This window comes from Chiloscyllium plagiosum, unplaced genomic scaffold, assembly GCF_037043375.1.
Source record: "Chiloscyllium plagiosum isolate Xiang-an unplaced genomic scaffold, Cpla_swu_hap1 HiC_scaffold_36, whole genome shotgun sequence".
Lineage (NCBI taxonomy): Eukaryota > Metazoa > Chordata > Chondrichthyes > Orectolobiformes > Hemiscylliidae > Chiloscyllium > Chiloscyllium plagiosum.
The window spans coordinates 19,907,438-19,922,371 of record NW_028270174.1 but is presented as its reverse complement, the minus strand read 5'-3'; the positions used below and the strand labels follow the sequence as shown (position 1 = coordinate 19,922,371).

General features: G+C 40.9%; 1 protein-coding gene and 1 long non-coding RNA gene across 3 annotated transcripts in view; one reads left to right on the top strand and one right to left on the bottom strand.

The window, feature by feature from the left end:
- Nucleotides 1-5,951, top strand: part of LOC122539419 (uncharacterized) — a 48,046-nt gene extending 42,095 nt beyond the window's left edge. For both annotated transcript variants that reach the window (XM_043674237.2, XM_043674239.2), the window contains 2 exons: nt 1,809-1,929; nt 4,995-5,951. In XM_043674237.2, coding sequence (XP_043530172.2) covers nt 1,809-1,929; nt 4,995-5,093 — 220 coding nt within the window. In that variant the 3' untranslated portion in view covers nt 5,094-5,951. The remainder of the gene's footprint in view (nt 1-1,808; nt 1,930-4,994) is intronic.
- LOC148139911 (uncharacterized) overlaps nt 5,062-14,934 on the bottom strand; it is a 48,491-nt gene continuing 38,618 nt past the window's right edge. The window contains exon 3 of the long non-coding RNA XR_015753232.1: nt 5,062-5,186. This is a non-coding gene — a long non-coding RNA (uncharacterized LOC148139911). The remainder of the gene's footprint in view (nt 5,187-14,934) is intronic.

Genomic DNA, 14,934 nt, shown 5'->3' with positions numbered 1-14,934 from the left:
TTCTCTTGATCCATCCTGTCTATGCCTGACATATGCTTCCTTCTTTTTCTTAACCAATACCTCAATTTCTCTAATCATCCAGCATTCCCTACACCTACCAGCCTTTCCTTTCACCCTACAAGGAATATACTGTCTCTGGACTCTCATTATCTCATTTTTGAAGGCTTCCCACCTTCTAACCATCCCTTTACCTGTGAACATCTGCCCCTAATCAGCTTTTGAAAGTTCTTGCCTAATACCATCAAAATTAGTCTTCCTCCAATTTAGAACTTCAACTTTTAGATCTGGTCTATCCTTTTCCGTCACTATATTAAAACTAATAGAATTATGGTCGCTGACTCCAACGTGCTCCCCCACTGACACCTCAGTCACCTGCCCTGCCTTGTTTCCCAAGAATAGATCAAGTTTGCACCTTCTCTAGTAGGTACATTCATATACTGAATCAGAAAATGTTCTTGTACACACTTAACAAATTCCTCTTCATCTAAACTCTTATCACTGTGGCAGTCCCAGTCTATGTTTGGAAAGTTAAAATCCCCTACTATAACCACCCTATTATTCTTACAGATAACTGAAATCTCCTTACAAATTTGATTCTCAATTTTCCACTGACAATTAGGGAGTCTATAGTCAGTACCAATAAGGTGATCATCCCTTTCTTATTTCTCAGTTCCACCCAAATAATGTCCCTGCATGTATTTCCAGGAATATCCTCTCAGTACAGCTGTAACGCTGTCCCTTCTCAAAAATGCCACTTCCCCTCCCTCTCTTTTCTCCCTTTCTGTCCTTCCTGTAACATTTGTATCCTGGAACATTAAGCTGCCAGTCCTGCCCATCCTGAGCCATGTTTCTGTAATTGCTATGATATCCCAGCCCCATGTTCCTAACAATGTCCTGAATTCATCTGCCTTCCCTGTTAGGTCTCTTGCACTGAAGTAAATGAAGTTTAATTTATCAGTCCTATTGTGTTCTCTGCTTTGTTCCTGCCTGCCCTCACTGTTTCTCTGGATCCCACCCACCCCCACCTTACTAGTTTAAATCCTCCTGAGCAGCTCGAGCAAATCTCCCTGCCAGTATATTACTCCCCTTCCAATTCAGGTGCAATCCATCCTTCTTGTACAGGTCACTTCTACCCCAGAATAGATTCCAATGATCCATTGCACCAGCTCCTCAGCCATGCATTCATCTGCTCGATCCTCCTATTCCTACCCTCACTAGTTCGTGGCACCAGGAGTAATCCAGATGTTACTACCCTTGAGGGGGACTTCTGCTCCTAATTTGTATATGCCTATGTGAAGTAGTTTTTAGAGCATTTCCCAACATATATAAATGCAAGCAGTTGATTTTATCCCAGCTACAACCTCAACTATTACTGTCTTCCCCTCTGCCCATTAACAGACACACTCCATCTTCACAGCATCAGTCAGTTCTTTAAACATATCCAGCTCTTTGAACTACTGCTCCTGTTCAATCTTGCCACTTTCATCATCATCTTCAGTTCAGTCATATTTGCTGCTCTCCCCCCCCCCCCCCCCCCCCACCTCACCGACCAGTTTACTCATTCCCCTTCCTCCATGTATACAACTATTTCTCATCCCTGCAGTCTCATTTTTCCCAGTCCTATCCGAATCATCTTTCTCAGGCCAGACTCCAAGCCCCAACCTTCTCAGTATGCACAAGTATAAACTAACAGCCTCTGTTAAAAGTGACTGACCAATTCCTGGAGGTTTTTATTCACGTGACTTTGATTTTGAGTGGGACGAAATAGATGCTGTAAATCTGATGGTGGTTTTCTTTCTTATGTCTAGGATTTGTAAAACCAAAGATGTCGAACTGAAACTACAACACCGTATCCAACAGTATCAGCAGCTACGCAAGAAGAGAAGACGACCAAGAAAAGCAGTCTCGCCTGAGGATGCAAACGCTGAAGTACAGAACATTTCTTTCTTTAAAAAGGCACTTTTAATTTATTTCAGCCTTATGATGTGAGCTGGAATTTATTGCTCATATTATTTGCCCTTGTGAAGGTGATTGCATGCTATTTTTGAATTGCTGCATTTGATGTGGTGTCAGTACATTCACATTTGATTTCTCTGGAGCAGTTTGACAGAACCTGGGCATCTGAGGGTGGGTAAGAGTCAACTGCTAAGATTCCGGATTCATGCATGGACTGGACTACATTAGTGAACTAGATGGGTTTTATGACAGTCAGCATGGCTGCATTGTGGCTCAGTGATTAGCATTGCTGCCTCACAACACCAGGGACCTGGGTTTGATTCCAGCCTCAGGCAACTGTCTGTGTGGAATTTGCACATTTTCCCCATGTCTGTGTGGGTTTCCTCTGGGTGCTTCGGTTTCCTCCCACACTCCAGTGATGTGCAGGTTAGGTGAATTGGTCAAACTAAATTGCCCATAATGTTCAGGGATGTGTAGGTTAGGTGCATTAGTCAAGGGAAACATAGAGTAATAGGGTAGGGGAATGGGTCAGGGTGGGATACTCTTTGGAGAGTCAGTGTGGACTTGCTGGGATACTCTTTGGAGAGTCAGTGTGGACTTGCTGGGATACTCTTTGGAGAGTCAGTGTGGACTTGCTGGGCTGAATGGCCTGTTTCCACTCTGTAGGTACTCTCTGATTAAGCCACTCCATTCATTTTATGATTACTATTGAGACTAGCATTTTATTCATTCAGTGAATTGAAAGTCTCCCAATTGCCTTAGTGGGATTTGAAATCTGGCAGGGATGGATTTTCAAATGCCATTGAGGCTCAATACCTCATAAATGGAAAACCCTGGTCCATATATTAACTCAGAATACCCATGCCTCCAGGACCGTTTGAAATGTTCAAAGTATCACCATGGAGAGTGAATGGGGAGCCAACTTGTTTCCAATGAGCAGCCTGCTGAGTTCCTGTAGGTGCTTGCTAAGGGGTCAGGGAGTTTGGATATGGACTAGGATTGAGTGTGTGTTGTTGCACAGTTGTCAGATTCCTTGCAGACTGAAAGATGAGGACCTTTGTGACAGTAAGGCCTCAGGCAGTCTGCACAGGAATATGTGTGTTGCCTTAGTTTTGGTCCAGTCACCATTATGACCAGAAGTTTATCCTTTATGGCCTTCTGTGAAACTGCTTATTCTCTTCAACAGGCCATAACATGGCAGCTATCTGCATTTTGCCAGGATGCTCCTGCCTCCTGAGTAGCTCAGTGCCGAGCTCACTTCCTGCTCAACTTGCATTCTAAAATTGTATTGCTCACATGACATTGGGTCAGGATCCAGAAATGGATGCTGCCACAAATTTGAATAAACAGTCTGTAGAGGATTAGTGTGAATCTGTGGATTACAAATTACTTTGTATCTGTCCCTTTTTTAAAAAATTCATTCATGGGATGAGAGCATCGCTGGCTAGGCCAGCATTTTTATCGCCCATCCCTAATTGCTCAGAGGGCAGTTAAAAGCCATCCACAGTGTAGTGAGTCTGGAGTCACATGTAGGCCAGACCAGGTAAGGATGGCAGTTTCCTTCCCTAAAAGGAATCAGATGGGCTTTTCCTGCTAATCAACAATGGATTAATGGTAATCACTAGACTCTTAATTCCAAATTTTAAAAAAAATTGAGCTCAGTTGGATTCAAATCCAGGTCCCCCTTTTATTCAAATTGTAGGAAATATTGGTCTGTAGTGCCCATTTTTGGGGGTGTTTCTGCTTGGTGAGCTCCCAAATGGCATCCAGGAAAGATGGGCAAGTTTTCAGCTGGAGGTAATGTAAAAGTAAGGAAAATGTGTATGCTTGAAATATCTCTGTGCATATACATATAGTTATTCTAATTTACCTTTGGAGGCCTACCCTTAGGATTGGTATACCATAAGCCTGTCATCAATAAAGTCATGATCTGCAATCCATGACCTAAAAAGTAAATGTTTTTCTTTTACTTGTAGCTGTCTGTGCGATTACGGAGTTTTGTGGTGGAAGATTATTGTTTCCATCCCCACATTTAATGATAGCTCCCTGTCACTCTTGATTGCTCTCCACATCCTCCCTATTGTCTCTGCTCTTGATTTGCCGATTATTGTCTCTCCCAATGATGTCAGGGAGCCTTGGCATTCGTTCAGACACAGAACATGTAGCTTAGAACCATTTTCATGCCCAAACCACCTCAGCCAGATGTAGGATATTTAGAATGGAGCTGTCAGCATAATAGGCTGAATGGTGAATCTGTAAGTCCCAATCTGTGCTTTGCATTTAAGACCAAGCTTGGTCATTAGGATGGATGGTTGTAAGGGCAGGAAATTGATCTGGTGTCTGGAGAGGGAAGTGGACTGCCATCCTTCTAGTAATGCAGCAATGGCTGAACTACGTATAGCAAATGTTTGTAATAAAATCTTTTTGATAGGTGTTATTTATGAATAACATACAACTGATGTGGTAACACAGGATGAGGTATGTGTCATAAACCAATAATACATGATAAAGTATGGGAACAAAGCAGTTCAAACATCTCCATGTAATCTGCGAGTCAGTCGTAGTTATTAGAAAATGTTGTCATCAGGACATCCTCTAAAAGCACCAGAAAATGCTAATTTAACTTTTCTTGAAGCTTAAAGTGAAGCCTTAGTTACCAATAACTCTCCATGTATTATGTTAGCGCAGTTGTACTTAGTTTTGTGATATGAAAGAAAAAAGATTCCTTTAAATTCCTTTAAATTAAGATACCTTCAAAGCATCATTGAACAGTTATAATTATATTCTATCAGCATATAAATACTTGGATTAAAATACCAATTTCATATCCGTGTACATATATCTCAACATTCATGGTTTACTGGCAACATCTGTTAGAAAAAATGTCAGTAGCTCTCAGTTGATAATGACAGCCTGTCATGTTTACAAGTTAAAATCCAAGTGTCTAATAAAATGGCTTGCTATAAACTGGGAAGTCACGTTATAAATCTGCATCAGGTTCAACAATTCCATCATGATTTTTGTTTTATTATTTTTAGGTTGAAAATTTGAGGAAATCACTATCAAGGTTGAAGATGGAAAGGCAGAGTCCCATGGAGTATCGACTTTGTGCTTTCATTGGAGAATATTCCTCTTGATTACCTCATCCTGTTTCTTTTTCACAAAGTGCTATGAGGTTTTGAAAAGCAAATGCTGTAGTCCATAGATGGTTATCTGAGATCAAGTCACATCTGTATAAAAGTCAAGAATTTAATGTTTTACCAGTTCAATTCATTAAAAAGAGATTTTTCCACATTATTGTATTTACTATTCCTGTTCAGATTAATACACGATTGTTAAAAACATGTACAAAAGTTTCATTTTACTTCCCACTGTATTTTGTTGTATGTCTTAACTTGTACCAGGTCTCATTCCCTCTTCCTGACATACATTGGCCTCTAACCAACAACATCTTGATTTTAAAATTCTCATCATTGTTTTCAAATCCCTTCATGGTCTCCCCATCCTGCACCTGTGTAATTCCCTCCAGCTCCACAACCCTCTTGAGATATCTGCATTTATGTTCCCCTGATTTTAATAGCTCCACCGTTGGTGCCTTCAATCATCTAGATACCAAGCTTTGGAATTCTCTCCTTGCATTTCTCTACCTTGTTTTCCTTCAAAACAATCTCCAAACCTTACACCTGACCAATCTTTCAGTCATTTACCCCAATAATGTCCCAGGTGCTCAGTGTCATTTAATTTTATAATGCTCCATTTAACTTCTTGGTTTTGTGGAAGATAATGGTTCTGAGAGAGCTATCATTGAAGTTATATTAAGTTGCATCCAATCTCGTGATGTCACACAATCTTTGGATGAAGAAGAATCAGTCTACTGCAAGATAAGGAGACAACTGTGCCATTTCTGGCTCCTGATAGTCTTTGAAACTATGCCTAATGAATTAATGCGACTTGCCCTTATTGCTACCATTACAATAAACTAGACCTTGTTGTTAAAGCAAGTGTCTCTTTTCATTATGACTGATCAGGAGGTTATTCTCTACCATTGCTAGTTAGATAGACCATTAGACTAGAAAGCAAGATTGGTTGCAATGTGTTATCCTAACCACAAGTTGCCAGTGCTCTGCATCACGGAATACAACATGGTGATCAGCAGTGGGATTGTTGCATAAATGTCCCAAGGAAACAATGGTGAAAGAATCTATTCAAACTGTGACAATGCTTCACCTTTAAAATGGTTTTGCTGTCCTTGGCTTTTTTTTTCAGAGAGGTCGTAAACGTAGCGATTCCAAAAAGTGTAGGTTTGAAGGATTTTAGGGACAGTTTGATTATAAATAACAGATACTGCCTCAGACAAAAGCCTTTCAAGGTTTTGTAAAACACTTGTACAATGAAAGGGGAGTGGCCAGTTCTCCCAGCTCAGCTTTTCTCTGGTTTGGATTGGTTTGGTTCTAGCAGTCTGGCTATTTGCTGAAAGCAGTTAGTCAGTTTTGAGGCTGCTGGTCCAAGAATCAGCTTTATTTTTAAGAATAATACCACTTTAAGAAGTCATGGACAGTCACTCAACAGCTGAAAATGCATTACTGGATAAATAATCAACACTTGTGGAACTAGCAACAGGTGGACTCCAGAAGAAATCTTTCTGCTCAGATCTGATAAGAGACACATGATAAATGAAGTGCATGAGGAAGAAATTAAGAACTAGCCACATTGGGAAGTGACAGAGTCCTTACAGAAAGAGGTAATCTGGGAATGTTTTAGAGCTCCACGAGTGTAATCAGAAATCCCAATGGAGGAGGGGGAAATACTTTCAAAAAGCAGCACAAAGCACTAGGCTGGAAGGATAAAACATCCCTTTCAAAATAAGCGTTGCCATCACTGCAACCAAACTTCACAAGGCACACAGTAGAGAGAGCATTAGTTTATACCAAGATCACAGTGTAAGAAAAGAAGCAGGGGACTTTTAAGTTGAATGAAATGCAATTTAAAATATTTTGAAAACAGAGTCTAATAGAAGAAGGTAGAAACTGTGATTATATTTTAAACCATGATCAGTGAGCTGAATTTTTAAGGCCATGGGTACATAAGTTTTTTTATAAATTGTGGAAGGGAGCATGCATTGTATTTTGGAATGTTAAAGGGAGAAATCATGTCTGTTTTACACTAGAAGAAGAGGGAAAACTTTATCTAGGCTGAAGAAGGTGGAAGCAATCAATTATCCCAAAAAAGGCCAGAAAATCCCCATGTTAGCAATACAGAGATACAGAATTCATGAGAAACAAAATTGTCTTTCAGTAATTTTTTTATGAAGGACTCACCAACATCCAGATATTTACAGAGAGAAAAAAGTTCATTGCAAGTAATAGAGCTATTTATAAAACTTCAGAATCACTGCAAAGTGGCTTAGTATAAGCTAAGATGTGGGGTTATATTCAACTTCAGAGGGAAGTACTGTGAAACCTATACGAACAAACAAAATAAAGACGAATGGTTACAGGACTTGAAATGTTAACTCTGTTTTTCTGTCCACAAACATTGCCACACCTGCTGAGTTTCTCAAGCATTTTGTATTTGTAACTATGTTTATAAGATATATTGCTGTCAGCAAAAACGGCGAACTTTTTACTGTGATTCAATCTTGCTGTACATTGCAGAGGAGCCTAAATTTTACTGGTTATGAAAACCCTGTTTTAACTTCTACTTATAATCTTGAAACACCACCAGTGAGCTCTGTCTCAGAAGATGTAAGAGATTGATGCAACAGAAAATAAATGTTCAAATCAGTTGATAAGACCTATTTGCTGACAGGTGATCAAGAAGTCATATGTGTTTGTCATTTGACTCCAAAGTACAGGTTATAACTCCTTTCATCACACACACTGGGCAGCATAGTGGCTCAATGGTTAGCACTGCTGCCTCACAGCACCAGGGATCCGAGTTCAATCCCAGCCTTTGGTGACTGTGTGGAGTTTGCATGTTTTCCCTGTGTCTGGATGGGTGTCCTCCTGCAGTTCAAAAGTGTGCAGGTTAGGTGAGTTGGCCATGCTAAATTGCCCACAGTGTTCAAGGATGTGTAGGTTAGGTGCATTCGTCAGGGATAGATAGAGGGTAGGGGAATAGATCTGGGTGGGTTACTCTTTGGAAAGCCGGTGTGGACTTGTTGGGTTGAAGGGCCTGTTTCCACACTGTAGGAATTCTGTTCTGTGCATGTCCCAACTTATGCTTGGTGAAACAGAATAAAATGGGAGCTCATAATAACATGGTCAGCTCTAACCTGAATATCACAATTTCATGGAGACTGTATTTCTTTAGGGTGATGAAAGTTCCAAACTTAATTTGGTCAGAAACTCTGATGTTTTAAAAGATGTTAGTGCCATGGTGCATATAGCATTCCAGTGGAATTTTAATCCCTTTTGGAGCTGGCTAACAGGATGCTAAAATCCGATGGGCCTTCCGTTGCTGCTCATTGTTGTCCATTACTGATTTATTATTAGCATCACGTGTACCGAGGTGCAGTGAAAAGTGTTGCTTTATCTGCTTTATAGGTAGATCACACTATACAAGTGCCAAGGTAACAATAGCAGAATCACTCTGATGTTGAACACTATGTTATAAGTTGTGTGAGCTCAGGCTGGTTGAATATGGTCAGCATGCAGTCAAACAGTGTGGTGCTGGAAAAGCACAGCCGGTCAGACAGCATCCGAAGAGCAGGAGAATCGATGTTTCAGGCATAAGTCCTTCATTAGGCTTCCTCTGGATGATTATTTGGATAGAAAAATGTACAGCGATATGGAGAAAAGGCAATAGTTTACATTAGATGATAGAACTGGTGTAAGCACAATGGATTGAATGGCTTCCCTATGCAATAACAACTCTGTGATTCTGGGATTCCTTTGATTTCATCAATAAATCTGAACATAGACCCAACTGGTTCAAATTGCCATTCAACAGTTGATTTTATTGCTGTTTGGAGCAAACATATTGTGCAAGGATGGAACAATGAATTAATACATAGCTAATGTGTCTCACTCTGTAGGTTTAGTGCCTTGGCAGCATCCAAGGAGCAGGAAAATCAATGTTTTGGGCAAAAGCCCTTCCCACACTCTTGTCTTTAATCTCTAGCATCTGCAGTGCTCACTTTCATATGGTTTAGTGCTATATATCTGTATTGTAACTAGCTACCTATCACATTCTTGCAATTCAAGTTCCAGCTGGAAATAACCCTGTTTACACTGCTGGGCTGTGGCAACTCTGGAGTTTCTGGACAAAAGGTATTCAAGACCCATCATTGGGCACTTAATAAAGACCTGTATCCAGTCCAGGCATGAACTTCTGTCAGGCTGAACTGTTGCTCTATGTTGTGCCTCTAGAGCAGGCATGCACATTTTGGGTCAAATTTGAACCCTTAGTAAGATATTTTAGTGAGTGGAACAAATTATTGAGTGCATTTCCAAGATGTTGGTTAGCATCAGTGCTAAAGCAGCCTCACAGAAACAAGGATCATCAATTCTGTCTCTTCAGCCTGCCCACCATTCAATTAGTTCTTACTGATCTGTATCTCTATTCAATTTGCCTTCTTCAGCACAATCTTCATCAATATCCTTAGTGAACAAAAAAAATCTATTTAATTCAGCATTGAAAATTTTAGATGTTCAGAAACACAGCTTTTTAAAGCGAGCAAATTACAGATTTTCACTATCCATGATATGCAAAAATATTACTCTCTTTTCCTACTAAATAGCTTGGCTTTAGTTAGAAGATTATGTGTCCTCATCCTTAGCTCCTACATCAAATAGTTTCTCTAGATTTATCCTGTAAAATCCTTTTAATATTTTAAAGACTTCAATCAAATGTAATCATTGCTACCATTTGAGAGAAATTAGGTGTCTTTGTCATGTCATGTCACATAAATATTTCTTTAGAAATTCACTGGAGAGTCCATGATTGATTTTTGATGTAGTCATGATGCTTAATTGATTAAGCTATAGCACTTGCTTCTCAGGTAACTGGTATAAAATTGTTTTTGCGTTAGTGATTTCCTCATGTAAAGACTTTATAATTGCCTTATTGCTCTTTTAATAATTATTTCCCTTGTCTCCGGATTAACAGCACATCATAATTTTTTCTCAGATATGAAAGCAACAGAAAGTCGGAGAAAATTTAGAGGTTTAATTTATTGTCCCATGTCAGCACAAGGCTTCTTCATCTAGGTTGTTCATCCTATCATTATAGTGTACTGACTAGTGATGGTAAAAAGGTAAAAACCAATCAACCCCACGGCCCTGTGGCCCAAAATTTCAACTCCCCCTCCCACTGTGCCGACGACATGCAGGTCCTGGGCCTCCTCCACCGCCGTTCCCTCACCACCCGACACCTGGAGGAAGAACACCTCATCTTCCCCTTCAGAACACTTCAAACCCATCAATGTAGATTTCCTCATTTCCCTTCCCCCAACTCACCCCAGCTCCAACCTTCCAGCTCAGCACCACCCTCATGTCAGCCTCACCAACCTGTCCTACCTGCCTATCTTCCTTTCCACCTATCCACTCCACCTTCCCCTCTGACCTATCACCTTCATCCCCACCCCCATTTACCCATTGTACTCTTTGCTACCTTTTCCCCACCCCCCACCCCCCTCTCATTTATCTCTCGACTGCAGGCACCCTGCCTCTATTCCTGATGAAAGGCTTTTGCCCGAAACGTCAATTTTCCCGCTCCTCGGATGCTGCCTGACCTGCTTTTCCAGCACCACTCTAACTCTGACTAGTAATGGTGACAATGTATCTATTCTTCTTGAGTGGGACACTTCAAATAACACATGGGCTGTCTAGAGCCTATGAAGTCAAAGTGACCTTGTGAGAATCATCAATGTCTCATAAAATCCACATAAACATGAATAAAGATTATTGCAAATTTTACAGGGTCCCCTGGTTTCAAAGATTCTAGAGAGCTATGGGCGCCAGTTCAAAATATATAGCTTTATAAAAGATAAAAATGATGTTTTTTTAATTCTTTTGCAGATATTTAAGACACATCAATTGTTGAGATCACAGTTGTTATTTCCGAGATTAGTGAAATAGTTGGGCAATTAACTTATATAAAATATGTTAATCATGCAGATGCAAATATGCATGCAAAATAATTTCACAATGTTCTTCAAAATGGAAAATTTCTTGCTCATGTTTTGGTATGAATCTGTGGATTTAAATCAAAATTCCTCTGACATATGTTCATAATATTTTGATATTCAACCATGTTTCTAATGACTAACAGATTTCCAAGACTGCCATGAAATTTCCTTGGAATGTAATGTGTTATCATCAGCTCTCAAGCAATTCAGTTGCAGAATGAACTAAAGTTTGGAATCATTTTGAATTGCATTTCATTTACTGATAAAGATTGATCATTCTTAATGAAATTCTTCATGAATATGGAATCAAAGATCATCATCGAGTATAATCAAACTACCTCAAATTGTGCTCCAGTGTCACTAAGGCAGCTCTAGACACTATGGAGAAATTTCCTGTCATGGAAGAGCTAAATACTGAACCCATGGTTAAGATGAACTAAATCATTCACTCCCTTGTTATTGGAAAAGCTCTCAGTAATGATGCTACACTGCTTGAAAACCGGGCAGAGGAAACTAGCACTCCTGCAGTATCTGTACAAGCTTCCCTGTCTCTGCTGAGGTAGTGCCTTTGGATATATGTAGTGCTGAGATCTCAACCTTATACAAAAAAAGGCAGCTTGCACTAATTGATCACATTAATCACTGGCACATCTGCTTGCAGAACATCATGAGAATAGCATTTGTCTGTGCTGCCCTTGTCAGACTGCAGAATTTGGCTGAATCCATCTGTCCGAATGTCAGTGTGATTTCAGAACACAAGAACTAGGAGTAGAACAAATGGCTTGTTGAGCCTGTTCCAACTAACCTGCTCAGTATAATTCCTTCTCTCCATGATAATATGATTGGTAAGGGCATATAGCATGTCAAGGCTGAATTCAGTATAATCTTGGCTGATCTTAGCCTTTCCACTTTCCACTCACTCTTCATACCTTTGATTCACTTAGAAACCAAAAATCTCTCTCAGCCTTGGATATACTTGATGATACAACTTCTATAATACTGTGGGTTGCTAATTCCAAAGATTCACAGCCCTCTGAGTGGAAAGAATTCTCCTTATCTCAATGTGTATTTCCTTATCCTGAGGCAGTGTCCCATGTTATAGATTCTTCAATCCGAGGGAAATAACTTCCCAGTGTCTGTTCCTGTTCAAACCCCTTCAGGATCTTGCATGTTTCATCGAGGTCATATTTCCATCTAAGAGACCTTGGAGTGCAGGTTCATAGCTCCTTGGTCGCAGGTAGATAGGATAGTGAAGAAGGCGTTTGGTAAGCTAACATAGTTAGCTTCATGGTGGTAAAAACAATGACTGCACATGCTGGAAACCAGATTCTGGATTAGTGGTGCTGGAAGAGCACAGCAGTTCAGGCAGCATCCAAGGAGCTTCGAAATCGATGTTTCGGGCAAAAGCCCTTCATCAGGAATAAAGGCAGTGAGCCTGAAGCGTGGAGAGATAAGCTAGAGGAGGGTGGGGGTGGGGAGAATGTAGCATAGAGTACAATGTAGTTAGCTTCATAAGGAGTGCACAATAAATAAATTGGTGTAATCGAAAACTTGCGGCATCAGTGACCTTGCCCTCAAAAAGTGATACCAAGGATATAAACCTGACAACAGAAAGTTGAAACGAGTTGGTCTTTGCTCTTGCCTAGTATCTGTTGTTCAGGTCTGTCTACTGTAGAGGAGTGCTTTTTGGATACAGGATTTGGGAGGTCATGTTGTGGCTGTACAGGACATTGGTTCGGCCACTGTTGGAATATTGCGTGCAGTTCTGGTCTCCTTCCTATCGGAAAGATGTTGTGAAACTTGAAAGGGTTCAGAAAAGATTTACAAGGATGTTGCCAGGGTTGGAGGATCTGAGCTACAGGGAGAGGTTGAACAGGCTGGGGCTGTTTTCCCTGGAGCGTCGGAGGCTGAGGGGTGACCTTACAGAGGTTTAAAAAATTATGAGGGGCATGGATAGGATAAATAGGCAAAGCCTTTTCCCTGGGGTTGGGGAGTCCAGAACTAGAGAGCATAGGTTTAGGGTGAGAGAGGAAAGATATAAAAGAGACGTAAGGAGCAACTTTTTCACGCAGAGGGTGGTACGTGTATGGAATGAGCTGCCAGAGGATGTGGTGGAGGCTGGTACAATTGCAACATTTAAGAGGCATTTGGATGGGTATATGAATAGGAAGGGTTTGGAGGGATATGGGCCGGGTGCTAGCAGGTGGGACTAGATTGGGATGAGATATCTGGTCAGCATGGATGGGTTGGACCGAAGGGTCTGTTTCCATGCTGTACATCTCTATGACTCTATAACTCCAGAGAAAGTAGCCAAATTTATTCAGTTTCTTCTTATCTTCTCATCTCTGGAGCCAACCTAGTGAACTTTTGCTGTACTGTCACTATGCAAGTATTTCCTTCCTTAAACTGCAATCCAGATGGTGTCCACTGAAAGCCACAACTGCAGCAAGGCTTCTTTATTCCTGCACACCAATCCCCTGGAGCCAAAACATCCATAACCAGCATGGTCTTGGCAATGTGAATGCCACAAGAGAATGCCATGAATAAACAAGGCCATAGTATTTACCTTCATCAGCCTCATCAATGCTTTCAAGTAGGTGAGTAGAGGATGCCTATTTTAGAAGAAAATTGGCTACCTGCCAAAGCCATGCAGTGTCATCTCTTCCTTTCATGACAACATGTTTGGTAAGATCAGCTTTGAAGAGTTTACAATGGAGCCCTTCAAGATCCATATGGGATTAAACAGGGTTACGTTCTGACACCAACAAGCTTTGGCATATTCTTCTCTTTGCTACTGACTCACCCATTCAGTTCATCTACAGAGTGTTAAAATGTGTTGCTGGAAAAGCGCAGCAGGTCAGGCAGCATCCAAGGAGCAGGAGAATCGACGTTTTGGGCATGAACCCTTCTTCAGAAATGCTGAAGAATTCTTCAGGCTCATGCCCGAAAGGTCGATTCTCCTGCACCTTGGATGCTGCCTGACCTGCTGAGCTTTTCCAGCAACACATTTTCAGCTCTGATCTCCAGCATCTGCAGTCCTCACTTTCTCCATCTACAGAGTGTGTCAGCATATATACCAGAATCTCCAGGAGGTTGCCAATCCTTGTTTGCCTTAGTTCCAAAACAAAAATGTACAACTCCCAAGTGAGGAACTGCCATAGGCCAATGACCCAGCAGTGGTATTACTCACTGAAGAACACCTTCAGGGTGTGTGAAGTGTTTGTTTTGAACATCAGCATCAGGGTGACAAATGTCATTGACCAGGTCTTGGTCCACCACCATCAATTAGTATTGGTATTGTGATGCATCAAAGATTGTTGATAGCTTTTCATAGCTAGGCACCACATTCACCAGCAGTCTGTCCCTTTTGTTTTCAACTCAACCTGTGCATTGCAAACATTGCAGTGATTCTATCTGAATTTAGTATCAGAGTATGAGACAACAATAACCTCACTGACAGCACTGAGCTGCAAGCCTGCTAAGCCTGTATCCAAAAAGCACTCCTCTACAGTAGACAGACCTGAACAACAGATACTAGGCAAGAGCAAAGACCAACTCATTTCAACTTTCTGTTGTCAGGTAGATATCCTTGGTATCACTTTTTGAGGGTAAGGTCACTGATGCTGCAAGTCTTCGATTACACCAATTTATTTATTGTGCACTCCTTATGAAGCTAACTACGTTTCAAATGACTAGACCACATTCATAAAGACCTTCTCTATGGTAAACAGCTCACTAGGTCACCACCTGCTAGACATCCATATCTATCCTACAAGGACACCTGCAAGCGCGATATAAAGTAGTGGACATTGACACAGATTATCGATGGAAGTCAGTTATCGATGGCT